Source organism: Trachinotus anak, unplaced genomic scaffold, assembly GCF_046630095.1.
Source record: "Trachinotus anak isolate AG129_WGS33_773 ecotype Australia unplaced genomic scaffold, CSIRO_AGI_Tana_v1 ptg000021l, whole genome shotgun sequence".
NCBI lineage: Eukaryota > Metazoa > Chordata > Actinopteri > Carangiformes > Carangidae > Trachinotus > Trachinotus anak.
The window spans coordinates 8,699,716-8,727,653 of NW_027273872.1; the positions used below are offsets into that span (position 1 = coordinate 8,699,716).

At 41.3% G+C, this 27,938-nt stretch overlaps 1 protein-coding gene and 1 long non-coding RNA gene across 2 annotated transcripts in view; one reads left to right on the plus strand and one right to left on the minus strand.

Annotated features, from left to right (window-relative positions):
* Positions 1 to 2,486: 2,486 nt before the first annotated feature.
* LOC139605968 (complexin-2-like) overlaps positions 2,487 to 27,938 on the plus strand; it is a 57,211-nt gene continuing 31,759 nt past the window's right edge. The window contains exons 1-2 of the mRNA XM_071457878.1: positions 2,487 to 2,998; positions 4,070 to 4,188. Of these exons, the coding sequence (XP_071313979.1) occupies positions 4,158 to 4,188 (31 nt within the window). The 5' untranslated portion in view covers positions 2,487 to 2,998; positions 4,070 to 4,157. The remainder of the gene's footprint in view (positions 2,999 to 4,069; positions 4,189 to 27,938) is intronic.
* On the minus strand, positions 18,721 to 21,196 carry LOC139605897 (uncharacterized). The gene is made up of 3 exons (XR_011684496.1): positions 21,026 to 21,196; positions 19,879 to 19,944; positions 18,721 to 18,874 (listed from the first exon to the last, which is right to left on the minus strand). It is a non-coding gene; the product is annotated as an uncharacterized lncRNA (long non-coding RNA).

Genomic DNA, 27,938 nt, shown 5'->3' on the forward strand with positions numbered 1-27,938 from the left:
TTGGTAGCACTGCTTCAGGTGTGTTTAGATCTGTACTGGACTCACACTTCACACAGCCTTTACAAATTATACATTTTTTTGAGGCTTTAAGTCTCTTGATTCTATGTGTGCAAAGCATTTTATGATCCCCACATCACATCTAACAGCTGTTCGCTGGAATTGGTTCAGACTTGCAGCTCCAAAGTGTTTCAAACACAAAAAAACATGTTTGTGTCTTTGTAACTTTGGTTCAGTATCTCTTATACTCAGTCTGACTTTTTGGTTGTAAAATTTAAAGAATTATGTCTCAAAGGAGACCAGGGTCATGACAGTCAAAACATCATCAAAAGAGTTGAGAAACGGTACTTTTTTTAAATTATTTTTTTAATTTATTTAAAAAAATTGGGATATCTGAACAGTTTCCACCAATGATCAAATCACACACCAAGGTTAACCTACCTCACCTCTTCTCTAGTCCTTCTTATTCTGAGAATAAGACGGCTGTATTTCAATATAAAAATCTTGCCCTTTGCTGCTTTTAAGGTCTCATATTTTACACTTCTCCAGTGTTTAATTTTAAGTGTTGATATCCATAAGAAGACATAAGATAAGATATAAAATCTCGGTGTAGTTTTACATCTTGTCTCTCAAGCTTCTCTCTTAGCTTTAGTGACAACAGGTTGGGTAGGCTCTGAGCCTCTCTTCTGACTGGCTGAATGATTGAATAAAAATACAGCAGATTTCAGGAAAAAAACAAATCGTGCACTGTTGGATGGTGGGTTCAGGTGGGCTGGGCTTCTGTAACTTTGTGACATCACAAAGTAACAGATGTCCCGACGGCTTGTTTTCAGGCTCGTTTCAGAATACAGGCTGTGTGCATTTCTCTGTGGACTGAGAACTTTGATACTTTCTTACCTGCTTCACAATAAAAAAAATCACATATCTCACTTTATACAATATGGGTCCTTTTAACTTGAAGAAAAGCATTGTACACAACAGCTATATGCAGGTAACACCCTTTGCTTTTATTACATCATTTTACACCAGCATGGATTAATGTGAACTCAGCCTGGCTTGGTGGGGGAACTGAGGAAGTCTAATTACCTTAGTTTGGCAGACTGTTCAACCTTTCGCTACCGAGAGGTGAGATAAAAAAGAAAGCAGGGATTAAATCCTCTACATGCAGCCTAATTCCAGGAAACATGTCAAGCCCCCGCTACACGACTGAATAGTAAAGGGTCTCAATAGAGTTGGCACAATTTTAAATACAAATCATGCAAACCAAAGAACATCCGTGAATGCTGAATGGGAGTCTAAATGAGACACAGCTGAAAGGGTGTAAGATGTGAAATTTTAGTGTCACAGCTTTGCATAAATTTACCCAACTATCAGGATAAAGTTTAATACTGTATTATGTTTAGTGTCAGCATTAAACCTCCTTGCAAGAAAGATCCAGATCGGGAAAAAATGTTATGAGCTGGGAATGAAAATGGCTCAAGTGGCATTATATACTAAAACCAGCTCAATGAAAATCATATTATGATGGCCCTCACTGGGAGGAGTGAGACACCACTAGTACTCCCTGCACCTGTATGTTTTTATTTGATCAGGACTTCTGTAACTTTGTGGTGTAACAAAGTTATAGAAGCCTAGCCCACCTGGACCCACCATCCAAGCTTGCAGGAAATGGTTTCTCTAAGAGTTTACCTGAAATCTACTATATTTTTATTCAGTCACTCAGAAAACAGTCAGCCGATTGGCTGACCTGTTGTTACTAGAGCTCTAGAGAGAAGCCTGAGAGGGGAGACGTAAAACTTCAAATAAAACGCTGGAAAATTGTATGTTTGTCTCTTGTGCTGCGTTGCAACTATGCAAGTGTAGCCTATTCTGAAACAGTATTAAGCATCTTTTTTAAATGCAACTGACTTGACACTTGGATGTTTTGACTTGCCATTTGTAGTCTTTTTCAGCCCCTAATGGGAGCATGTTGCCATGCACAGGGCCACATTTTCATGAAAATGTCCTGTATCTGAAACCTTTTTTTTAACCTGGATGTGTCAAGGTCATACCAGCACACTTTCCTGCTTCATTTTCGCATACTTTTGACGCCTCTCTGATGTGCCATATAGTGTAAAAATAACCTAACCCAGAAAAGATGCCCATTTTGCATTTTGCCCCCGTCCCTTACAGCATCTGTGCACACCACTGGCATGCTCTAATGTCTCTGAATATTATAATGCAACAATGGGATATGAATATAATAATGAACAATATGTTCATGGTGCACTATCAAGTACCACAGACACACTAGATTTCCCTGCAGCAACATGAAAGGAAGCCCACTGGAACATTTTGTGATTTTTCACGTTGCTCCACCTGGATGCAAACCGAATGCAACACGGACAAACCGATAGACATCAAGCGACAACAGATCCCCCCATAGCCATCACATATCTGTTCTATTCTGCTCTACCGTTTTAAGTGCAAGCCGAGTCCCTCTTCCCGTTGCAGAGACGGGGGGCGGGCTGTAGGACGGAGCAGCCATCCAGCGTCAGGGCTGAATAATTGATCTCTCTCTATCGGTCAGGGGGACGTTAGTGGGACGTTTCTCTCTTCAGCCCTCCATGTGATTCAGTCGCTCCCATCACGGTGTGAACGGCAGTTGCTTCACCCTCCGCAAACCACCACCACTACACACCCCCCCCCCCCCCCCCACCACCACCACTTCTACTCCTCCTCTTTCTCTCTACGTGTGTGTTTGTGTGTGTGTGAGTGAGTGAGTGAGTGTGTGTGCAGGAAGACGAAGCGGCAGGCAGGAGGAAGCACCAAGGACGTCCTTTTTCCAGCCCCGGGGATGCAAGAGATGCAAGGGACGAGCAGTTAGATTAGCCCGTGCCGCTGTTTGCCTGCTGCAGGATAACTTCGCTCCGGAGGTTGCTGCAGCTCAAGCTCCGCTCTCTTGATCCTTGTTTGGTGTGTTGAGTGTGTGAGGAGGATTTCATCCAGGCGCCGGACGGAGGTAAATCGATGCTTGACGCGGCTCCCTCAGTGTTAATTCAGCGGTTTGGGGAGCTGTCCAGCCGCGGTGGTGCTGAAACCAGCCTCTGATCAGAACAAGGAAGTGCGTGTGTACCTCTGCTTTCACATCTCTCTGAACGCAAACGCACAGTCGGGTCGTTTTTTTTTGTTTTTTGTTTTTGTTTTTTTTTTAAAAACATATTTACCGCACATTCACTATATATGTAGCTGTAAACTCGCATGCATGAGTCTGCATTGTTGCTTAATTAAAGCACTGCACGGACCGCTTTCTTTTTTTTTTTTTTTTGATGCCGGAGTGGGATGGCTGGGTCCAGTGTCTCTCCAATGGAGAATGGAAAGTTTTACCACATGATCAGGAAAAAAATGCACAGTGTGCAGTGGTTCAGTCCGGCGTCCACATGCATGACAGCAGACCGTCCTGCCAAGCTGAGGACTGGCACCGTGCACTTTCTCCAAACTCGCCGGACTGCGGGCTAAGCCCAGCCACATAAGAGCTTATTACTGGTTGTCGTGACACACACACATACACTCCCCGTCAGTGCCTGGCACTAAAACCAACACCTGTCCGGATTCTTGAAAAAAAGCGTCACATTTTAAAGGAGATAATGAGCCACAGCAGCTCAGTAGATTTTAAATGTTTGGTGTTTTTTGTGTGCTTCCCGTTGTGTTCAGGTTGTGCTTGAACCACTGACCTTGGTGTCCTTCAGTTGGCGCATTGAAGAAACGTGCCTAACACACAAATGCACAGCCTATAAGCTTATATGTGACTGTTTGCAGGCTCAGCTGTAACCTTTCAGAAATGATCCTTTAATATTTGTATACTCTTTAAATATCTAATAAGGAGTGTGCCTGTAGTAGCCTATAAAGTGAGTTTGTAGTGATCCTACCTAATGGCGTTTTAAACCATTAATATTCCAGTATAGTATATGCTTTATAGTCATTGCTTTTGGTGTCTTATTTGATAAATTGGACAATTTTAGGATTATTAATTTTAGTATTATTGATCCTTTTCCATGAGGGGAAACATCTTTTTTTTGTCATTTCCTCCCAGATCTGGCAACAAAGGACTTCTACTTTTCCACAACTATTGAATGTAACATCGCTCCCATAAGGAAGGCAGGGAATTAAAAGCCATCATCATGAATTTCGTTATGAAACAAGCGTTGGGAGGTAAGTCTGACCTTTTTTCTCCGTCGGATACCTCCAGCTTGTGTCTGTGTGCATGTTCGATGACGCCCTGTGCTTTTCCCTGGAGGTGTTATTTTGTCTGTAAACTTTTTGAGATTCAGTGCCTTCCCAATTTGCTGCACAAATTCACACATCATTGTTCTCTTCCATCATAGACAGATGCAGTTAATATTTCATTTCTTTTTTTTTCTCATCCCTTGGTGTTTTTTGTGTTTTTTTTTCCTCCACATCTGCCGCTGGCTTTCTGCACACATGGTGCAGTTGATCCCTGGGGCAACACTGAGTATAGCTTACTGTAACAGGCTCGTGATTTGTAATGTAGACTGAACTGCTGTGGCCAAAAGGGCATTTCATGTTCCAGTGAGTGCAACCTGCTTTCCAGTAGGTGTTAAAGCAGGGTCTTTGCCGCGGCTCAGTCTTATACCATTAATCAGGCTGTGTGTGCCGCCTCTTGACTGGACGCTGCAGTGACTCTTATCTCCAAATGCTGAGTCCACACATTCTACCTGAAGGGGAAGGGGAAAAAAAGATAATCAAGGCAGAATCTAATCTTCAATAATTTCATTCCAGTATGCAGGCATGTCAATGATTTTCTAATTGCTTGTGCTGCAACGAGTCCCTGGACATGAGATTATCATAACAGAGTAATGAATTTTGAAGGAACACAGACTTGTTATCATGTATGAATATGCAGATGGTGCGGTGGAAGGTGAAAGGACCTAAGTGGTTTTAACACAGCAGAGCCGCTGCAATATTTTGTCCACAGCGGGACCTTTAGAGTGAGTGTTTGTACGGAGCAGAGTGGAAATAAAACCCTGCTCTGCTGCAACTGGTATCTTCATGGGACGATCAGAGTCAGTACTGAAATCTCTCTGTGTTTCTCACTTATAAACATAAACAAACAAGAATCAAAGTTAAAGTCCAAAACTAAGTAAAGCTGCTTCATCAGGATGGTGCAATTTAACACATTTGTTGGCAATATCCAACCTCACATGTTGCTTAGTCCTGATTGGTGCATGGAAGCATGTGACAACTCCAGCCATGGCCACTTAAAATCATAGTGAGCAGTACTGACTTTGGCAGAAGATTGTATTTATGCAAAACCTCCACAGTCCATGACATGTTTTCATGGCCTTTAATATTTATGTTCACACTGTTTCACACTTTGCCTTCTCTGAAATGGCTTCATTAAAATCTACAAAGCTGCTGCAACTGTTGCGTTATTGGAGCCAGGGGATGATGTAACTACAGAGTACAGTTCACACCCCGTCTCCTGACAACAGTCAAACTTTGGCTCTTTTAAACCCGAATTAGATTTCCCTTAAACCTGACATAATACACCACTGACCTTTGAGCGTAATCCGCTCCTACTCTGTGGATCCAACAAGCATTAGATGGAAAATACTTACTACTTCCAGTGGTGCTTTTGAGCTATGAGGAGGCATAGGTGCAACACAGCAGTGTAATCTTTGTCGTCCTTTGAGTATTAATATAGAACCTAGACCTGCTTTATAATCAAGAAAGACATGGAAATCTCACTTTACACAATATGGGACCTTTTAAAAGAAGTGCTAAGGAACATTTGATAATTGAGTAGTAGATAAGGATGTGAAGATGTGGTCAGTGGAATGAAGTCCTCATGAATAATCGTGGTGTAGGGCATTGTTCCCATTTCATCACATGATTTCCAGCTACACTCATACATTGCTTGAACACCTGTTCTCCATTATATGACTTCATGTAGCATGCACACACAGTCGTCACCGTTTCCTCTGGAGGTGACGAAGGATCTGAGGTCACGTCACACTGAATCTGCACAGTGCGGATGTAAAAGCACGAGGCAGAGCAGGAACCACTTCATTAAACAACCACTGAATGTGAAGCCTCATCTTCCTTCTGTGGCTTAGCTGTGGTCAAATGTCGAGACAAAGGCAACTTATTGTGATTTATTTTACATTGTGACGCATTTAGATGCTCCTGATTTGACATGCTTGATGTAAAGAGTTATATATGTTGTATTTATGACTGAACTTGTGGTGATACCAGTTGAGCAGGTGTTTCTTAGTGTTTTAGTGATGCCACAACAAGATAGGCTGGTATACTCCTCTTCAGTTCACTTGCTGAAGGAGCACATTGATTCAGAAACATTAAAAATGTATTTTCGCTGTCGGTGAGTGTGTCAGTGAGGGTCCCGGGAGCCGCGGGTGCTTACCACCAGGCTCGTACAAAGATCCTCCTCAATAAAGACAAGGAGTCAAATTCACTGAACTGTGCATAAAAGAGATTTCACACATGAGGAAAACCAGGCCGTTTGTGCCAAGGTCTTCACCTTAGACTGAACGTTCTTTCCATCCTGGGGAGCACGTTTTTTTTGTTTCCTTCTTAAGGAGTAATGAGTTTTCAGTGTGCAGTGGATTAGCTGTGGGCTATTATCTCACTTCGCTCTCTCTCTTCACTCTGAGGAGAAACTCACACTCCATCTGCTCCCATCTAGGCTGTAATTTTTTTTTTTGTGCTGTCTGTTTTATACAGTGCAGAGCAAGGTCATCTCACCAGGCACGCAGGAAGCACTCGTCTGTCACCCATGACCTTTACAGTATTTGACATGCAAATCATAGATGAGAATAATCGTGTTTATGCTGCCAACTAGTGGCAACGACATGCTCTGTCCACTACCTGTGCAACACTGTAGCTGATGTCTTCATGGAAGGTTTATGATTGGAAAATGGTCAGTAGTAATGCAACGTATGCCTATAACCGACCTGTGTCTGGTCTTGTAACTTGTGCATGAATTCAAAGTGAATTGCAGCTCTCCATGTTTTAGATTGGGACCTTTATGGAACAACTTAAAGGACTCCTTGAGTCCCCCAGACCTCAGTTCTGGAAGCACTGGCCATAGCTTATCACAGACATGTAGAGAGAAAAGTCAGGATAAATGAGGAATTGATTCAATCTGCCGGGCAGTTACAGCATTGTGTGTGTTTGTGTGTGTGTTTGTGTGCGTGTGTGTGTGTGCCGAGCTCTTATTGCAAGAACGTGAAGCAGTGCAGGGGGAGGGGGGAAGATTTACTGCAGATGACATCATCAAAAGTGCTCGTAAATACAAGTCAGCTTTCTCACCTCTTTCTCTCGATGAGGCCACAACTCAGCTCCTCTCTCCTCCTCCCCCCTCCTTCCTCTTCCTCATCGTCCTCCTCATCGTCCTCCTCCTCCTCTGGCATCTCTGCCCTCAGCCTTGGAGGAAGAGGAAGAGGAGGAGGAGAATGAGGTGTAGGAGGAGATGAAAAGTGACAAATTGATCTTTAAACCTGGGTGTTATATCATCAGTGGCTGACAGCAGAGGTTGTAAAGTCGCAAAGCACTCTGGACCGACAGAGGCTGTAATCTCTGTTTAATGGGAGATGTTTTCTGTCCTCGGCAGCCTTGGAGTTTCTCTTTCTCCTCTTTCCTGCCCCCTACCTCTAATCATCACTTCATTCATCATTTCTCTTCTCCTTTCTCCCTCAAACACTCCTCCTCCTCCCTCTGACCTTCCTCAGCTTCTCAGTCACGTCTCTTCTAGCTTTGTTCCACCCTCCGTCGCCACCTCTCTCACTACCTCATCACTCCCCTCCCACCCTGCACACCTCCCCAAACCCTTTTCTCCTTTTACTCCATCACTCACTCTATCCCGTCTTTGCTGTTCCATCCTTCAATTTAACTTTCTTTCCCTCTCTTTCCTTCCTTCCTTCCTTTGATGATTACAGTAAATCTAAAGGGCGAGGCACTGAAACCTCAATCAGGCAGCCACAGGGGAAACCGGGACGTGTATGTGTGTATGCTTGTGTGTGTGTGCATGTGTATGCGTGTGTGTGATTCTGTGTTTGCCTGTGTGTGGCAAGAGAGAGAGGGGGAGTGAGAGAGAGAGAGGAGAGCAGCAAAGTGTGTGACATACAGACAAGGGAGACTGGGGTTGGCCTTAGTAGTCGGCTTTAGCTGGCATTAGATGATAAAGTGAAAGCGCGTGCAAGTGTGTGTGTGTGTGTGTGTGCCCAAGTAAAGTGGAGAAAGAGATGGTTGACGCAGCACAAAAACATCAAACTCAAACCTACTGACACACTGATGAACAAACCCCAGAATACACACACATACACAGATACACACAAACAGACACACGCACGAGGAGTACGCATGAGGGGGTCGTAATCAGTGAGATGCGACAGACCTCCCTCCTGGTTGAAAACCACAGCAGGGGAACCAAACCACAACAGAACAGAAAGAGCAGCTGCAGTGAAGCCTTCTACTGGACAAACATGTAAACACTCTCTGAGACAGCAAACTTGTGTGTGTAAACAGGGAAAAATAACAGTGGATGTGCTGCAGAGCATTTGGACAGAATATACACGTATAAACACTGAGTCAGAGATCTGAGGAGCTTTCCTGTCAAACGTTTTCTGTTAAAGGTCCCATATTGTATAAAGTGAGATGTCCCTGTCTGTTTTGATCAAAAAGCAGGTCTAGGTTCTATATTAATACCGTGAAAGTATCAAAGCACTCACAGCCCACAGAGAAATGCACACAGCCTGTTTTCAGAAACTGAGCCGTAAAACTACCCATCAGGACTTCTGTAACTTTGTGATGTCACAACAAAGGAGTCGCCGCCCTCAGCTATGCCCCCAGCATGGCCCACGACTGCTCTCAGCCATGCCCCAAGCCGTCCAACCTTGCAGGATTTGGTTTCTCTGAGTGTTTACCTGAAATCTGCTATATCTTTATCAAATCACTGATGAAACACGCAACCAATCAAAAGCGAGTCTCAGAGCCTCTCCTCTGATTGGCTCACTGACCTGTTGCAGCTAGAGCTCCAGACAGAAGCCTGAGAGAGATGTAAAACTACTTTGAGATGGTTTTTGGTTCTTCAAATCATGAATATAGCTTGTTATAGATATCTAAACTTCATATGAAACACTGTAAAAATTTTAAATATGGGACCTTTAAAGTGGTGCTCATTATTATCATTATTATTTTTCATTAGCTATTTCTTCTGTGTAGTCACCTTTAACAATGACGTGGTTTTAACCTTTATTTATTCAGTGTAGGTTTACTGAGCAGAAATGCCACTCCCAGTCTGATCTGTTGATCAGACTGGGAGTGGCATTTCTGAGATGGGGGTTGAATTTTTTTTGCTCATAAATACTTGAACTGTGGTAATGGAGTTCAGAGAACTGAACCAGGGTCCTTCAGTATCAGTTACAAACTATGTCTCTAACCTTGAGGCCACTGCTGCTCTTGGAATGGATTCCATAAAAATCAACACAAACCAAAAAATAAATAAAAAGAAAAAACCCAAAAAGAAAAAAAACAAAAAACAAACAAACAAACAAACAAACAAACAAACAAACAGACCTTTGACTAGTTTTTTTGACCTAAGACCAGGTTGGATTTTGGTATCGTTCTGGATTTCAAATTAATATTAACTGTAATTATGAAATAAACAGAGTTAGAGCATTAATTCCAATGACTTAAGCAGAGTTTCCAGAGCCATGAAAGCAAATGAATAGCTTGGAGGTTTGTAGCCTTTTACTTAATTTATCACCAGAAGGCTTGGTGTCTGTCTCTAAGAACCATAGAATCAATTATTTTGTCAAATTGAAATGTAATTGGAACTAATTTTGTTATCAACATAATCATAGCTACAGTAAACACATTCATGCATTTCTACAAAATCATTTAAATGAGAAAGTAATATAACCTGTCATTATCGGGCACTTATTGAAAAAATAACATTCGAAAGAAAATTTCCCTACACTGTGACAGTGTCCTAATAATAGACACTTATGTCAAAAACAGGCATTAATAGTAAATGTCTTCACCAGTATTGATAGTGTAACCATGAAAATGTAATCTGCAGTATACTGCACAAGGTGGTTCCCTGTGTTCTGGTTGTGCAGTCACATAGGAGATAAAACATAATTATCCTAAAGGATTAATTAGGATTTGCTGAAGAACCCTGGAGAATATTACTATATGAAGATATATGACTCAAGTATGACCTTACAAACCCCTTGGTATATGGACTGGTATTTGTTCTGTATCTGTATTATGTAAGAGAAAAAAATAGACTCATCTGTATTTTTTGTGTATAGTGTTGGGATTTCCTTGGTGATTTTGAATCAGACTTTTCATAATGCTGATGTGGATATTTTCCACGTAATGGACATCCCCTCCCTCAGAGTTCGTACTTACAGGTCCTATATTTTACACTTTTCCAATGTTTTATTTGAAGTATTAATATACATGAGAAGATATATTTGCAGATTTAGTCGCAAAAAAAACATGTCAGTGTAGTTTCACATTTTCTCTCTCTGGTCTCTCTCTGGAGCTCTGGTAACAAAAGGTTGATAATTTTTTTGTGATAGTGATTGAATAAAGATATAGGTAGGTCAAGGTGGGCGGGGCTTGGGGCGTAGCTGAGAGCGGTGACTGCTTTGTTGTGACATCACAAAGTTACAGTCCTGACAGCTCGTTTTAAAGCTCAGTTTCTGAAAACAGGCTGTGTGCATTTCTATGTGGACTGAGCCCTTTGATACTTTCACAGTATTAATATAGAACCTAGACGTGCTTTATAATCAAAACAGACATGGAAATCTCACTTTAAACAATATAGGACCTTTAAACATCTGTAAATCATTGGCTTTTATACGCTTTCTCTTGCATGTTCTCCCTCTTTGCACATCCTCTCTTTTTCCTTTTCATCTTCCTTTTTTTTGCTTTCCCCCTCCTTCCCCTCTTTATCCATCTTGCTCTGTCCACTCTCTGCTAATGAGGCTGATATGGACCGTGTCTTCGTGAGCTACAGGCATGGCCTCCATCCAAATGCTGTGAGACAGATTCATACACACTGTGTTTGTGCAGTTAGAGAGTTGATTGTACAAGTGTAATCACTTTTCTTTCAATATTAAGCTTTGATTCAAACTATGGAAACATGTCCACTTGACACTAAGTCCCACCAGTGTGACTGTGATGTTAGAACATGCTTTCCAACCCTCTACATGGGGAAAAGAATTGTTTGTGTTTTCAAATATTACTGAATTTTGTCCATAACTGCTTGCACCATTCATTTCAATCAGGGTACTAATATGTAACATACCTTACAGGACTTGACCACTTAATCACAGGCTTAGATACCATGACATGTAATTTCTATATGACACATGCTTCCCACTGGATTTCATATGACACTGTAGTGCATGGGTGGGCAGTCTCCGTGAGCAATTCAAATGAGTTTCTTCACACTTAACTGGTTTTCAGCTTCCTTGGCATGTAAGAACAATGTTTTATGGTGGATATCAACCCAATTTAATGTAATTCAGAGAAACGAGACAAGAAGGGGGGGCTCTGTAATCCTGATGAATTGATGTGCAGTAATGATATCTGCCCTCGGTAGACACGTGAGCTACACAGCACAGTGGCTTTTATTATTTATGCTACAGGGCCACTCAACAACAACACAGACTTAAACCCAAATCTGCACTGAATTCTCAACTTTATTGCTTACGCGCCTCATTTTATCATGCTTCATTTCAAACTGATTAATTCTTACTTTTTTAATCAGCTAACAGCAGAGTCATCTTAAAGTTCATATGTCTAACTTGATAATAAGCCATTCAGTGGTGATATGGATAAAGCTTCTAATATTACAGTAAGATTTACGTGGGAGTTTATGAGCAGGAGACATCATTCATTATCACCTGTCACTCTGAGTTGAAAAGAAGAACTTGTTTTTAATTAAACTTTAAGTTTGTTAATGTTATACATTTTTAATTATGTTAAATACAACAACATCTTTCAACTATTAGGTTTTATTTTTTTTTTTATGAAAGATGTATTCCACCAGTTTTTCCTTTTCCTCGAGGAGTGCTGTTATCACAGGCAAAGTCTTTTAATTAGTTCAGAGGAAGACTACAGAGGGTGAGAGAGCCTACAGGTGGATCTTCAGGGGAAACAATCAGTTTCTTTTGCAAAACAGATAAAAACTTTCAAATTATTCAGCTAATTCAAACTGGGATGCAAATAGACTTTCAATTTGCTTTCAGGGTTCTTGTTTATTATTCAAACTTTCATTATCTCTGCGCTGAAGACTGAAAACAGGACAAATTAGCATCTGTGTAATTATTAAGCTTCTGAGGTCAGTGACTGGACCCGGCTAAGCTGACACCTCTGGCTCCAGAGCCAATTCAACATGTTGCCTGTGATCACAGTTATCACCAGTGGAGAGCAGCAGACACAATTCACTCCTCTGGATGGCCAGTGCTTGTTTTCGTGTGGCCAAACATGAATAAATCCACTGAAGAGAGAGGCTAAGAAACCCCCACTACCCTTATTTCTCATCAAAGTCAGATGGAAAATACAGATTTACAGTGAAAAGCTCAGCTCAGCTAAACAAACTAAACCATTACCATTTCAAGCTGTTCTATAGGAATTAGTGCTAAAACCTGGAAATGAGTTAGCATGTTAACACTTCCGATTCCTTCATCCTGAGGTCTCTGGGTTGTTGGAAAGGTTTTTGGTTCAAGACATTTTCACGTTTTATTCTACAACATAAAATACGTCAGTAAATACCCCAGTCATGATTTCTTTACACTTTCATGTTTCTTAAAAAGGACGGCTGCTAACAAGTGGCTAAATGAGACTATATAGGTTGTCGGGAACATGAAATGTCATCACGCCGAACATGATAACCGATCTACTCACCAGTCCATTTTTTTTACAACCTTGTTGTGTTTATACTCTCAAACTGTTGCTAACTTTGTAAGAGGAAAGGCTTTTGTAGATGATGTCAGAGCTTTGGTTGTGGTGATGTTTAAATCATGTGACTGTGGTGTCATTTGTTTATAGCCTATTAGTTTTTTACTTATGGTGACTGTATTTAGGCTTCAAATCGTTTGCTGCAGGGGTCATTTTCTGCTGTATTCCAAAAGCCCATATAAAAATCCCATTGGCTTTTTGTCAAGGGAGCCAGAGTGAAGCTAACATCCAGGTTAGCCTACAAAAATGCGTCATCCCTGCAGCGCTCTAGAACAACCCAGGTAACAGCTGTACTATTGTTGACAATCTAAAATCATAGTCATAAACTCAGCTCTTTCTATCAGAGGCAAAACTGGCACTCTGTGATCTTGGTGGCACTTATTATATATTATATTTTTGTCAATTATTCCTCAGACTCGGTTGGTATTTTACAAGATATTTTACAGAGGAAGAAAAAACTTTATCATTAAAAACGATGATACAGTAAGTACAAGATGTTAAACACTAAAGTTAACTGGAAATTACATTTTTATAACAAATAAACAAAGACACAGATCCAACAATTATATATCAAACATGGCCAGTAAAACTGGTCCATCCTTTAGTTACTGTCTTTTGAACATGACTTGTAGTGATTTCAGCCAGTACCTGACTTTGGTGAATGAATGCAGCATAGTAGCTTCTAACATCTGCATTTCTTTCCTGTATCACTTCTCACTGATGTTATGACTGAAAATAACAAAAAGTTTACACTGGATGCTTGTTTTTCTGTTCAATTCACCCCATTCAGAGCTAACCGCATGTTTGTGTATGCCGCTCCTACAATTATGCTTTTGTAACACATTCAGAAACACAATCAAAAGGAAAAAAGCACCCAGACTCCTCTTCTTCAGAAACACAAGGCCTCCACCCATCTCTGCTGAGGGGGCAAATTTAAAGAGCGTCAGACTGCGGATGATTGATCTATTGATATTTTACTTGTCATCATGGTCCAGAAACTCACCCTGAAGGTCTTCATGTCACACCGTGTGTGGTGTATGTGTTATAATCATGGTGAAGTGACAGCGGCCGACCGAGGGGCGTTTTCTGAAATTCAAGTTACAGACCACTGCAGCCATGTCCAGAAGATTGAGTTTTGTGACCTATGAGCTGCCTGTGGCTTCAACAGTCAGGAGTGCTGGCAGCAATTCAAAATGGAAAGGCCTTTCTTTTAACCTGACTTTGTTCTGGTTCTGTTTGCAGCACATATCAGCAGCTGGTGCATTCACGTAGTTGCTGACAGGATAATATTTGAACAGTGTAACCACAGTCTTCTACCCAACAGTTACAGTGCTGCACTGTTTCCACTGACACCACTGGAGAGGAGATGGTTCAGTCACCTTAACTTTAGGGAACGTTGAAGAGCTGTGGTCCAGACTACCTTAATCAAGACCAGGTCATTTACAGGATAAGGGGAAGAGGGTTGAGCTAATCACCTATTTAAAAGTAGGTAAAAAGCTTTCCTTTTTTCCACATGTAAAAAGGATTTCCAAAGAATAAAAGGATCTACCGAGAAGTGCTACGCCTGCACTCAATAGCCCCTTAATGAATGAATAATAAATGATTGACAAGACCATCCAATACATACACAGTCAAGTACTTCCAGACCATACTGAACCAAATGTTTGTATTGCTTTGAAGGAAGAATGATGAACACAGATGGACAGGGTTGAGCAAATGTTCAGATAGAAAAGCAAAAGTTGAGTCAACATTCATTCATTTGACATTAGACAATCTCACATCAGAAAGTAGACCAACTTTGGCTTAATCTGTCAAAAATACAATTACCAAATCAAATTTACAAAAGTACTTCAAACCAGTGTTGGCCCAAAGTAAAATGAAAACTATCTGTGTCTTTATTTTTTACGAGTTCAATACTCCATTCCTCCCCCAAGAATATAAGCATAAACCTGCACTCTAAGTTTGACACTGGCAACATCTTTTCCCGCCTACTTTCTATTATATGTCACCAAATTAACTGTCAGTCTTACAAATGAAAACTCACTTGAGTTCTGTGTGACAAGGTTCAGCTTTAAGCAGCGCAGGTTGTAACTTTCTGAAATGCTCCACTTAGTATCAACATATCATGTTTGTGTACCCTGTTCTATTGCGACTTTAAAGATGCAGAACATCTAAAACTGGAAAACCCAAAATACTCTGTACATTTAGAGATCTACACGTTATATAGTGAGGGATAAACACTTGAACATGTCAGCCCTACTTAAAATCTTTACCAACCAGATGAGCACATCATTTTATGATGCATGTGAAGACAAAAATAGGATTATCAGGATGCATTAAAATTACAGGATCACTATGATTGAAATAGGCATTTCTCAAACGGATCTAAAGCCCAACATTTCTTTGTTTGTTGGGTTCTGTAGGCAGCTGATGTCTAGAACCACCCAGATGCCCTTTGTGCAATGCTGAGCTATATTTCTCCCTTATGTAATAACGACAATAGATTGACATTCTCCGATCTGTGGGGGTTTTCTGCCCTGCAACAGCCTGCCGGGGGTGGGCGGTCCAAAAACTACAGAGGGAATCCCCATGTGGCCAATGTGGCTGTCAATCACAGCTTTTCATTTTCAACATAAAAGTCCCTCATGTATTCTCTATGCAGAAACATTAGCAAGATAATGGCCACTTACATAGCTGAATGCACACCTATACAGGACACACTAAAAACCAAAACATCAACAGTTTGAATGACAGCTCACTGAAGTCGTTTAGTTAATTGGGTTCGTTCAGGTTTCAGTATGATGCTGGATTTTTCCAATTCACTCTTTAGCGTGACTTTGGTGCTGAACCTAATGCTGGGATCAGACTATATAACACATAACATTTATATCGTTAGGGATCGTCACTGTATCAGACTATGTGACCACTGGGACAGACTGTATTTCAAGTTGAAGTCTGACCAATAATAGCTCAGGGTCTTTCATTAACGTGTATGAGGCGCAAAGGTTTTTCAGTGAAAACGGCTGCCTGCTGCTGTTGGAGATCAGGTTGCTTAAAGCGGTGAGACTCAACCAAATCAGGAAAATATAGGCCATGTCACCAAAACAATGAGCTGAGAGATATTTAAATGCTGCTTAGAGCTGAGGGGAGCCCCATAATTCTATGTGTGTTTGTCACTATAAACAACCCCTTTCACATGGCACAGTCATTTGATTTATTATTAATATAAAAATACTGATTATTGCAAATTTGAATGAAGGTCAGTGGAAAAGAATATAATGCAGTTAGAGTATCTAATCTTTGACATCTTCTTCCATGTTTGAGCTAGCTCACTACACTGATGACATTTCTAGATAGGCGCTATGTGGTGCAGATTTCTTTTAGGTGCTGTTGTTCCGTGTGGCAAATAATGCTTAAATTGTCTATGAGTTTGATGTCACGTGGATTAGATTAGCAGCTACCATGCAGTGTTGGCTACCAGTCTGGAAAAGTTGAAGTCTCCAATCCACTCTTCCTCTTTACAATAGTTGGTACAACTGACAGGAGTACGATCCCAATTTCACAATAAAAGAACCTAATTGTACTTTGTATTCATTGTGATCAGTGCAAATTCCTTAATAATGTCGAGCTTCTGGTTTTTTTTTTGTTTTTTGGTAACACCCTTCACCTTGTGTGAGCCAGTGAGTGATTTCATGTCACTGGCTAATTAACTGAGGATGTTAGTAAATCCATATTTACTAAAAAAAAACAAATGGTTTCCCTAGACTGCCATCGGCATGACAAATATACACACACACACAGTTACAGACACAGACTAAAACCACATGGCAGTCCCGCTCAGCTACCCGTGCAGACAAATGAGCGTCTCTGAACCTAAACACACAAACTCATCAGCTCTTTTTCTTTCTCTGTGCTGATTACATCTCCTGTTTTATTTCTGCATGATCTTGGTGGAAAGTTCAGGGAATCAAAACACTCCACCTGCATCGCCGGGGAGCTGAGAGACACCGTGCTGCATGAGAGACGCTGATGCTTATTACTGATTCACGCTTTGACCTAGAAGGCGGTTAATGGCGTACGCTGAGGCTGCATGACACTTAACTATACGCTATGGTGAAAGGGATGACTAGCCCACATTAGCGTTATGGAGCACCCTCTCGACTGTGTGTGCCTGTGTGGCTGTAAATGCATATGGGGCACAGTTTGTCATCATTATTTTGTAGGGATGTTGCTGCTATTTTTCACTGAAATTTGCAGTTGACTCTGTGATCTCCCAGGTGTTATTGTTTTATGATACAAGTTTTCATGGCTCACAGCTAACTGATTTCTGATGCAGCGAAATGTGTTAGTCATAGGCGTTAAGAGTTTTTGGACAGCAGGTTGTTACCTGTGGGTGAAGCTGATTTATGACCTTGAACAGTCTCGGTTTTGTATGTGATGGTTTTTGTTCTTTTCAGTGTTAATGTGAAAGAGGAGCCTTTTCAAACTGAAACATCTTGGACAGTAAATAAAGCTGTATCCTACAGGTTTGTTGGCTGAACACAGACAGCCTAAACATGTACGTGATCAATGCCAGGAATCTATAACAACACCAGATGGCATCCTGCCAGCCTCAACCAGCCAGCTGGGTGGGTGGGACTAAGTGAGGAAGTAACAGCGACTTGAAAATATAAGGGTTTACTGTCGTTCCTTTGAGACTGTGAGGACCTTTACCCCAACCTAAAAAATCTTATTTAAAAATCTTTTTCTTTTACAATGTGGGTGTTTTGTTTCCCACATTTTTGCCATCTTTGCCGTTGGTTATGAAAACATTTTACTCACTTGCTCATTTTATATTCGGGGACATAAGGACAATGAACACAGCTAGTCAGATTTTTACACAGGTTGTAAACAAACATAAAAATTAAAAAAAAAATTTCACATCTGCCTAGTTTTTATTTCTTTCAAATAAATTTGGTAAAGCTGGAGGTTTGTTTTCAAGATGTCATGTTTACTGACTTCCCCTGTTCCTTGCTCTGTTGGACTTGTTTTAGCATTGTGTTGTCATAGGAATAAGGGCCAAAATTATGCAAATAGGACACACATAAAAAGAGACTTTTCACTTTTCCTTTAATATTTCTCGCCAGAAAACAGTATCAGAGTAAAAAGTAACAATGGGAGGTTCTCTATTTCTGAAACCTGTACAAACCATTAAAAAGACTAATTGAAAACTTTTTAATATTAAATGACAAGAAAAATGTAGAACTAATGGACCTGCCATTAGCAGTGTGACTTTTAGAGCACTGTACAAAGTAAGTGATGTACAGGACAAGCTAATGGACCTTCAGGCACTGCTGCCAAGGTTTCTGCCATGCAGGTACAATATGAATCACCATGTCAGACAAATAATGGAGGAGGCCCTACTTAATGCTGCATCCTCCCTTGGCAAGTTGTTTCTTTAGATCACTGCACAACAGACTAGAGTAAGTCACGTCTACTGTAAAATAGATGTGTAGATATCACCCCCCCCCCACAGGAAAAGTATGAAATATGGAACCTTTAATATGTAGTTTGCATTTTTCAACTTTGCACAAGTGCACAGATGGAGGACAGACACAAGAATTGGCCAGGACAGCAGGTCAGTCAGCCCAGCAGCATCCAGAACTTTCTGCAAGGGTCAGCAGCTGCACACTTGGCACACACACACACACACACACACACACACACACACACACACACACACACACACACACACACACACACACACACACACACACACACACACACACACACACACAGGCAGTGGCAGGGCTGTCTGAGCAGAGGGCAGGGGGAATCGGTGATGTGTTGGGGCCTGCTGAGCTGCCTGGAGGACGCTGATGCAAAGAGACGCCGCCTGCTGCTGTGACACAGAAAGGGGCGTGAAGTTATCGATGACTGCTGCTGCAGGAGCAGTGGAAGCTGCAGAGTTTGTTTTTTCCAACACAAGTTGGGCTGTGACGTGAGTACGTGGCCAAGAAATTACTGAGTCACTGTTGTTGCTCAACAACTTTAACAATCCTTGCAGATTTACTGCAAGTTTGTGTAGTTTATTTGTGCAGTCAGGCCGAGAAACACATATAAACAAAAACATAAAAAAGTGTATATGCAAGTGTGCTCCAAAAGGCTCAGAGACAAACAAACAGGTAATAATGGAAACACATATAAACACATGATGACAAGTGAAAAAAAAAACACTTTACATGTACATATTGACATAACATAAAGCATTGTTCCAAATACACAGAGAGCAGCACAATAGCAGCACACATGCACACCACAGATGGGCTCCTTCTCTACCTCTGCAGTGACTGTGCTGTGAGGAAATGAGTCATCTGTTTGGCCTGAATATTTGCACCTATATTATGCAACGTCACTGTGCCAACCTCCACTGTCTGTTTATGGCGATTTAACATCCAATGACACTGTTTAGTTCAGGTCAGGAGGGTTGAACAGATAAAATACAGAAGCAGGTTTTTACAGAAGTTCAGGGCCAAATGAAAATATACACACAGAATCAACTCATCCACTGATGTGTGAAAGTTATCAAAAAGCTCCTATTTTCAGTGGGACCCTCCGTGGAGCTACAGGGAAATCAGCAAGTTGGATTTTTTTTTGTTGCATAAACACTTTATGGAGGCAGAGCTGCTCTAGAGACAGAAATAATCTGATTGGTTGACTGAAACATCAGTGGGAGGGGCCAAGACGCCACAGATATTTAGAGTGCAAGTTAGCTTACTAGCAACTAAGTTGTGATTGTATTCTCTCCTTAAGTTTCTATGTACACAAGCTTCAACGCCTTCTACTCTTTGACAAATACAGAACTCAACCTGAAAATGTTTTTATAAGTAAATGTAGCATTCATACCTGGACAGCTACAGGCTTGTTTTGGCTAGCTTGAACTTGAAACACCAGCTTGGTTTAATAGGCGACCTAGTAAAGATGAACAAAAATGAAAAATTATTTCCTGCTGCAATATTGTTCACTGGTCTTCAGTAGTATTTTCACTACAAATGATATTTTTATAATTTTATTTTACCCTCACTACAATGCAGCCTGAATAAAATTAAAATTATGTAACTGTAGCTGATTATATAAAGGAACCACTGTTGCCTAAAATAACTCTGGTGACGTCTCTCCTCCTTAGATAACCACTAATTTTCCACTTGGCTCTCTCATTCAACATGCTGGGCTGCTCCGCCCAGTGAGAACAATGGTATTTCTTTGGCGAGGGCAAAAAGCAACAGCTGACCTTCACTGCACCTTCTTGACCAGCATCCAAAATGGCCACCCTCTTCAATATGTCACTTTGGCATTAAATGACTGTCCACTCCTTGGCTTAAATTATGCCATCATCACCAAACCCTTGGAGGATTAGAAGTGATTCCCTTAAAGCTGCACTGCGTGCCCACACACCTGCACATGCACAGACACACATGTTGAAAAGGAGAGCAAAATTCTGCAGGCTGAGCTGCTACGTGTCCATTAAAGTGTGTTACTCCATTTTGTCTGCTGGATCTTTAACCAGAACACACTATTTCTGCAGGTGTGTGTCTTCGCCCTGCACACATGTATGAAATACAGCTCAAGGTCGAGCTGAAAGCTTTGTGGATCAAAGACGCAACAGAAGAGAGCCCACTGAGGTTTCACTCAAGGTTATACCAAGGCTGGCACTTTTATCCTCACTGTCATTAAAATCTGGGAGATTTTCAACCTGAAACCAGAGGAGTTATGATGCTGCTTATTCCAACATTATCAGATGCACTGATGGAACAAATCGTCAAAGCCAGTAAATGGCACTTAGAGCATCTTCAGCTTCCATAATTTGACTTATTTCCGAGTGAAATGGGATCCGAGGGCAGAGAGGGAACTGATCTAATGCTTTAATGTAACACAGAGCTGTACAGAATTGGTGGCCTCCACCAATACCTCACCCACCCATGTCTGGAAGGTCAGGAGGCTGAGATGCAGATACACACCTCCCTCGCTCCCCCTGCTGCTTCTGTGACCGTACCTGCAACCTTGATGAATGTACGTTAATCCTTTAACTTCTCTGAAAATATAAAAATGATCAAATCTGGACATGCATGGTTTTCACTGGCTGAAGGCAAAATACCTAGCTCAGTGCAGTCCTCTTCTCTATATTCTACAGATGAGGCTACTGCTGGTTTCCCATCTTACTAGATAACTGGCGTTAATAGCATTCACCTGGCTGCCCAGGTGTAAAGGAGTCCCTGATCAGCTGGCAGGAGTGAAAGCCAGCGGGACTCTGGACCCTGAGGACTGAGTGCAGGAGCTTCTGCAGTGTCTGTCTTCAGCCCACATTGACAACCAATGGTGGTTTACACAAAATGTACACTGCAAAGCAAATATGTAATAGTAAATAGACAAATTTGCTGCTTTATTGCTGGGTTTGTTGCGCTTCTGAGTTTTAATCCTGTATTACAGTTAGTTAGTTTCTGTATGGTTCTCCACATGGTTCACTACAAGTGTTCCCTTTTTCCAGTCCGTACAGGCCAAGCTTTGCACCCTGCTGGTTGTCATATGCAGAGTGTCCTGAACAATCCTAAGACCCGAACACTGCCAAGGTTTCTGTGGTTTCATACCTACTGGGTCAAGCCATGCTGAAAATGTATGCTCACGATATGGTATGGTACTGTGGATTAATAGCTTGTAGTATTCGGCGTGGTAGCGTTGAAAGTGCTAGGGGAGAGGGACATGTGGACGAAGGTAGGGTGGTTACGGTGGGGGGTAGAGAGCAAAGGGACTAAGACTAAGGCTACGTCATCCACCATCTGTCTCAGGGAAATTCCTCCTTCACTGCCCAGCACAGAGTGACAGAAGCTGGACATAAAGTGACCAGAGAGGTGCATGCAAGGAGGTGGAGATTATGACAGGAGGTGTCACCAACAAGGCAAATACTCAGACAGGTAAACACCTACTGAGGAGGCCATATTTAAACTGTGGCTATTTTTATTTTTTCAATTTTCTGTGGTGTATTCCTAAAGTGCTTTGCGGTGGTTGAACATTGGAAGATTGATCTTAAAACCCCAAATTGGAATCGGTCAACAAAACCAAATCCAAATAGCTGCATTTATTGCCTTAACTCCAAGGCACTTGCAATATGTCAAATGCACTCATGGTAGACGAGCAGAGGAGAATAACAGTAATGCTGAAGAGAGTGAAAAAAACTCCCACATACTGTCGCCTCTTCCTGGGAAAGTGGTGCTTTTGCACAGTAGACCTGCATCAGGCATGAAATGCCAAGGTGGCTTGAGTAGGAAAAAGTCTGAGTTCATACTGGTGTCTGATGGTCACCCAAAACTCATGCACAAAGCTTTATCTTGTCAGAGAAATCAAGAGCTGGTACTATATTTTCTGTTGCCATGACAAACAAAGCAATGTTACATCTTCTCAGCAAGTAAGACTGCATTGTATAAATTAGTATCCTTGATTTGAGGTTGCTCTACTGCTAAATCATGCAGATGGTCTGTGTGCATCTGCAGCTTTCATAACTCTATCCTGGCAACACACCAGGTTGCTGTTCTCAGAGCTGCTGAACAGTTTTCACATGTCTGCATACTTTTCAAATGGAATTAAAGTAAAGTTTAGGGTGGAATACCCCCCTAAGACATTTTATTTTTTGTTGTTTTGGGATTACTGTAGCTGGAGGCTTTCGTGCATATCCCCGTGGCACTGAGTCTGAGCACCAGTTCATCCGTCTCCCAGCAAACTCCTGAGCTCAGGTGACGACTCCGGGGAATCGACTCAACAATCCTGACGCTGATTCTAAGTTTTCAAAGGCTGAATGTGCTGTCCACAGCAGGCTCCAGTCTGGGCTTTTATGCATCTCTAGTGTACGTGTGGTGCAACATGAACTTTGTGGACACCCACACACCTAAAGTTTGCTTGGAGCATTTATCTTTGTAAAGTAAGTTGTTAGGAGAGATTTTTAAAGGTCCCATAGTTTACGCTTTTTTCTGGTGTCTGTGGACTGAGGACTTTTTTACTTTCACAATATAAATATAGAACCTAGACCTGCTTTATAATCAAAAAGACATGGACATCCCGTTTTATACAATTGAGACCTTTTTTAATGTAAGAAACACACACAAACAAAATTCACGTTATTTCAGTCTTTTTATGACCACAATTTGAAAACCAAACTCTTAACAAAGACAAATCTAAGTTTGCGTCTGTCAAATGGAAAGATGGGATGAGAGTGCTCTCTACTATAGATCATGTAGATCTGTTTTTGGAAACAGAAGAAAAAGCAACAAGAATCTAAAGCAGATAAAGCCGCTGACACTGCACTGTGACAATGTTCCAATTTATTGCCAAGGTGAGAAAAAAATCAATGCTTTAAAGGTTGTACTGTGTGGCAGCAGACAAGGTCTTTGCACAACAAACAATTTAGAAAGGAACTCTGTAATAGATCATAGCTATTTGGCCCCATTTCTCTGTGGGTCCGCTTTTTCCCGAATACAAACATGAGGAGTGCGGCGCTAAAGCTGAAGGTCTCAAAACTGCAGCAGTTTCACTCCTCACTGTGTGAACCTTTGTGATGGTACACAGGTTCAGGAGATGTAGGTGTTTGAGAAAAGGCTGCTGGGCTGCCCTGAGTGGGTGTGTGAACTGCTAAAAAGCTTTATGAAGCCTCCTGGAGCACTCCACCTAAAGAGCAGCAGCGGGCATCCAAGAAACCAGGTCGTACCATTATTGCTGACACCGTGGGTCACAGGTTAGATACGCTCTTTAACTGACTCCATATCTCTCTCCTGGTGCTTCAAGGGAACTTTCTCCAGTTCTATTCTTAACCACAGTCACACACGTTGTAAAGGAAAAGAGCCACTCATACATTTTCATAGGTGAGCTTCCCACATCGTCTACTAATGGTATTTTCTCAGTTAAACAGTGCTATAAATAAAAGCTCAGTCACTCAAGGCCGATTTATGGAACTGAGCAAATACATCGTCAGCAAGACGGCAAGCCATTGAAAAGAACAACTGTTTGGGGGAAAAAAAAAAAAAAAACAAAAACATGAAAATGAAGCAAACTGACACAGTGGTGCTCTAATCTTGCAGATGTGAATTGGATGGTAAGTGCCTTGATGGGGTGTGTGTGTGTGTGTGTGTGTGTGTGTGTGTGTGTGTGTTTTTTCGGGGTGGGGGGTGTTGAATGTGTTACTGGCAGTAAAGGAGTGAGGCATGAAATTGGGCTGTTTAAGTCGTAACCCACATCACTGCTTTAATGAATCACTGAGGACCATCTGAAAAAACATGAAGGTACGGATTTTAACACAGCAACATTGGCACGATGAGAAAATCAAGCTACTACATCAAACAGACTTTGGAGTTAGGAATTGAGTTGACATGTGGAGAATATCCTTAGATGCAGGGATCTGTTAGAACCAAAGGAAGTTGTGCTAAATTAAAAGGCGGGGGAAAAGAACAAAGGTTGAAGGTAGGCTGTTGTTTATGTGACGAATCTCAGGCTTTGCTTAGCATTCATATTGTTTATATAAATTCTAACTACCTGTTGGCCCTTTTTGATATATAACGAAGAAATATTTTTTCTCCAATGTAAACCATAGGAAAGTCAACTCGTGCCGAGTATGACTCATTCTGCATGAGTTGCCTGTGCATATTAACACAATTTCTTTGATAATTGATATACATGTTTAACCCATGATTCAATAGACGCAGGGAATGGAGCACCTGCTTACAAGGGTCCCAGAGTTTGATGTTCACACGTTACACCTGCTCCTGGCTAAACGCAAAAACGAGTACATGATGTACACTCATCATAGCATGTTAGTTGCGCTGCATGTTAGCCCTTGGGATCCGCTTATTTTGCCGAGCTGTAGGACGTGTCTTGATGCAGATGGTGCAGGGCGGGGCTGCCTTTCACTGATTCAAGGGGGCAGTTTAGTAATTTTTTCACTTTATGGTGAGAGGGTCAGGACTGAGGGCGAGGAAGATGACCTCCTGTCAGACATTTAATACAATCTCAAATGCTCTGACAGTCTGCCCGAGAACTCAGACAGGAATAGCCTTCATGGGACTTTAAAAGAAGCAGAGACAAACATTTGCTGTAAAGGTCAGTCCTTCCATCGGCATTCACTGACTCAGTGCTAACACCTCACATAGTTCACAGTTCCTGTGACATTGCTGAAGTCATGTCACCTCACTAACTCCCCAGAGGTAAAAAAAAAAAAAAAATCAATAGCAGTCTGAGGGTCATGCTGAAGAGGAGAATTATTCTTTCTATTGCCAGAGTGATTATGAGAGTGAATTGGCAGCTCTGTTATCAGGCTAGTGCACAGTTGAGACGTCAATGCCAGTTTTTGTCCTGCAAGACATAAGAGAGGAGATATCTTCTCAATCCATATCTACAGTGCAACTACAAAGGGACATGTCCTGCAGGCCAACGAGAGCAGCACTAAAGCCCAGCTGACTGAGCAGATGGAAAAGCATTGATGGAGACAATGCAGCAGTATTCAGGGGGAAAAAAAAAAGAAAATGACCAGAGGGGGTCATTCAAAGTGTTTGAATTAATATTTGATTTTCATCTTTTTGTTGTGTTTTTTTTTTTTTTTTTTTCAGTTACAGTACAACATTTGAAACCTATTTATAATATTCAGTATGACTGTATTAAATTCCCTGATGATTTTCAAACTATTTCTATTGTTGACCGCTGGTCTGAGCAGCCAAAAAGTTTAAAGTTACAGCAGGAAAAAAAACAATTTTAAAGACAACACAAAATTCAGATATTGATTTCCAACACTAGGTTGGAGGTGGTTGTGTTTCATCAGAGTGATTCATTAACCAACTATGAAGACAGCACAAACAATAACTCTGAAATATTCTTAGAAATGTCTGCTATGGAAAGATAAATTCCCATTCTTTAGCCACCTTTTACTTTTATAGACAGTGGCTCTGATTCTTGCTAACCGACAGCATTCTGTTCAGACTCTCAGATTAAATATTAATTTCCTGAACGAGTAAGGACAAAGCTGCTTTGCAAAATTCTAGATAAAGAAAAGCTATTTATTGCAGATATATAAAACATGAATATGAACTCAAACAATCCAGTAGGTCCAGAAGTTGTGTTTTAGTGTAACATTTGTGGTTGCTTTAAAGAGCTTTTGTTAACCTTGAGGTTGACATTAGTTACATTTATTAAAATAATAACGCAACAGAACAGAACAGAAACGTGCAGCTCAAGGCTGCCTCGTGTTTCTTTGGCTCCTGTGCTTATTCAAGCCAATTAGGACTATAGTCGCAGATTAGCAGAGAAACCAAATGAGAGTAAGACATGATGAGGAGATTGCAAATGAAAGAGGCTAATTTATGATGCAGCGGTGATGGTATGCTAATAGTAAAGCTGCTAATTACTGATGATTCTGCTGGGGTGAAAAACAGAGATGATATCAAGTCATGTGACATGAGAAGTGTCAATTAATTTGTTTTTTCTCTTTTTGCCCTTGAGGGGAAATGCTTGAGCAGCAGCAGAAGCAGCTGGAGTGTGGCTTCACATCAAAGACACTCAACTTTGAGTCAATAGGTTCAGAGACTCTTTGCTTTGTTCACAACAACTGAGGTCACGTTGAGTGTCAGTGCACAGTTAAATTAAACTTCTGCGCAGTGTTACTTTTTAAACAAAATCCCAAGTTGCAGCACAAACAGTGAGATGTGAGTAGGAGCTTCATTCATCTTATTACTGTAGTTGTGAGACGGGTCTTTTTTGTCTGAAATTGCATCCTGCATAGCTTAAGAAATTATAAAGATTGTGCACTTTGCAGCACTTTTGCTTTAATTAACTTTAGTTCAGCTCTCAAACTAGTGCAAACAATAAATGGGAAATGTAAAGGTCCCTGTGTCCAGGATGAGGCTACCAGGATCTTCAACGATAGGATCCAACAAAGTCAGTTATTTAGCTTTCTGTTCATTGATTTTATAAGAATTCTTTCATTTGAGGGTGTATACATGCATGTCTGACAAACAGTGGAGAGACTTTAGCCCTGTCTCCTGCTGCATTACTCCATCACTGGGAGAGCCTGTATAAAATGTGTTTTAGTTCTGCACAACTCATAAAATATGGCTATAAACCATCAATTTAAAGCTGGAATTTAGCACATTAACCTCAGATGCAATTTAGAGCACAGAGCAAATTTCCAGACACACTGTATATTCAAGAAAACTTATCATCACTCACACAAACAATTTAAGACCGTCCTCCTGTAAAAACGAGGCTGTAGGCTGTCTGTGCAGCAGATTATGACCCATAGTTACGTTTTGTTGTTAGGCATCATCTAGTGGCCGTACTAGTAATTAGGACAGGAGCAAAAGGAAAAGTGTGGAGATGTAGTATATAGCATGACAAAGTTCACGTCAGGAGGAGGTTGGGGTGGATGGATGGTTGGAAATTTGGAGGACTGGTTGATATATTGTCAAAAGAGAACTCCACCAAAGGAGGTATTTAATACTAAAACCAGTGGTTCTTTACAAATCAGCCCAAGTACAGAAACTGTGTTGGATATAAGTAGTGACTTTTCAGCCTCTTGACTGTTTGATTTAAGCAATCGTGGTCTCATTTTGACAGCCTGGTGTCCAGGCGAGGAGTTCCTTGCCAGGCTTTTATCATGAGCCAGTTGAGCGATCTAAGCTGCTCTGACATCAGTTCACTCCCCATCTGATTCCCTCCAGGTTCAGTTATCCTCCTAAAAACCTGGCACACATAAGCTTCTCTTCCCAGGGTTGACATATCTGCCACTGACCGGCATTCCCCGTTCAACCCTGAGGAATAAAGGTTAATTTTCCAAGTGAGCTGTTCCTGTCACATGCATTAATGTTGTGATTCATACAGTGCAGCAGCTGTGTGTTGGTATTTACACAACGCCAGGCGCTGAATGCATCTCGCTCGCC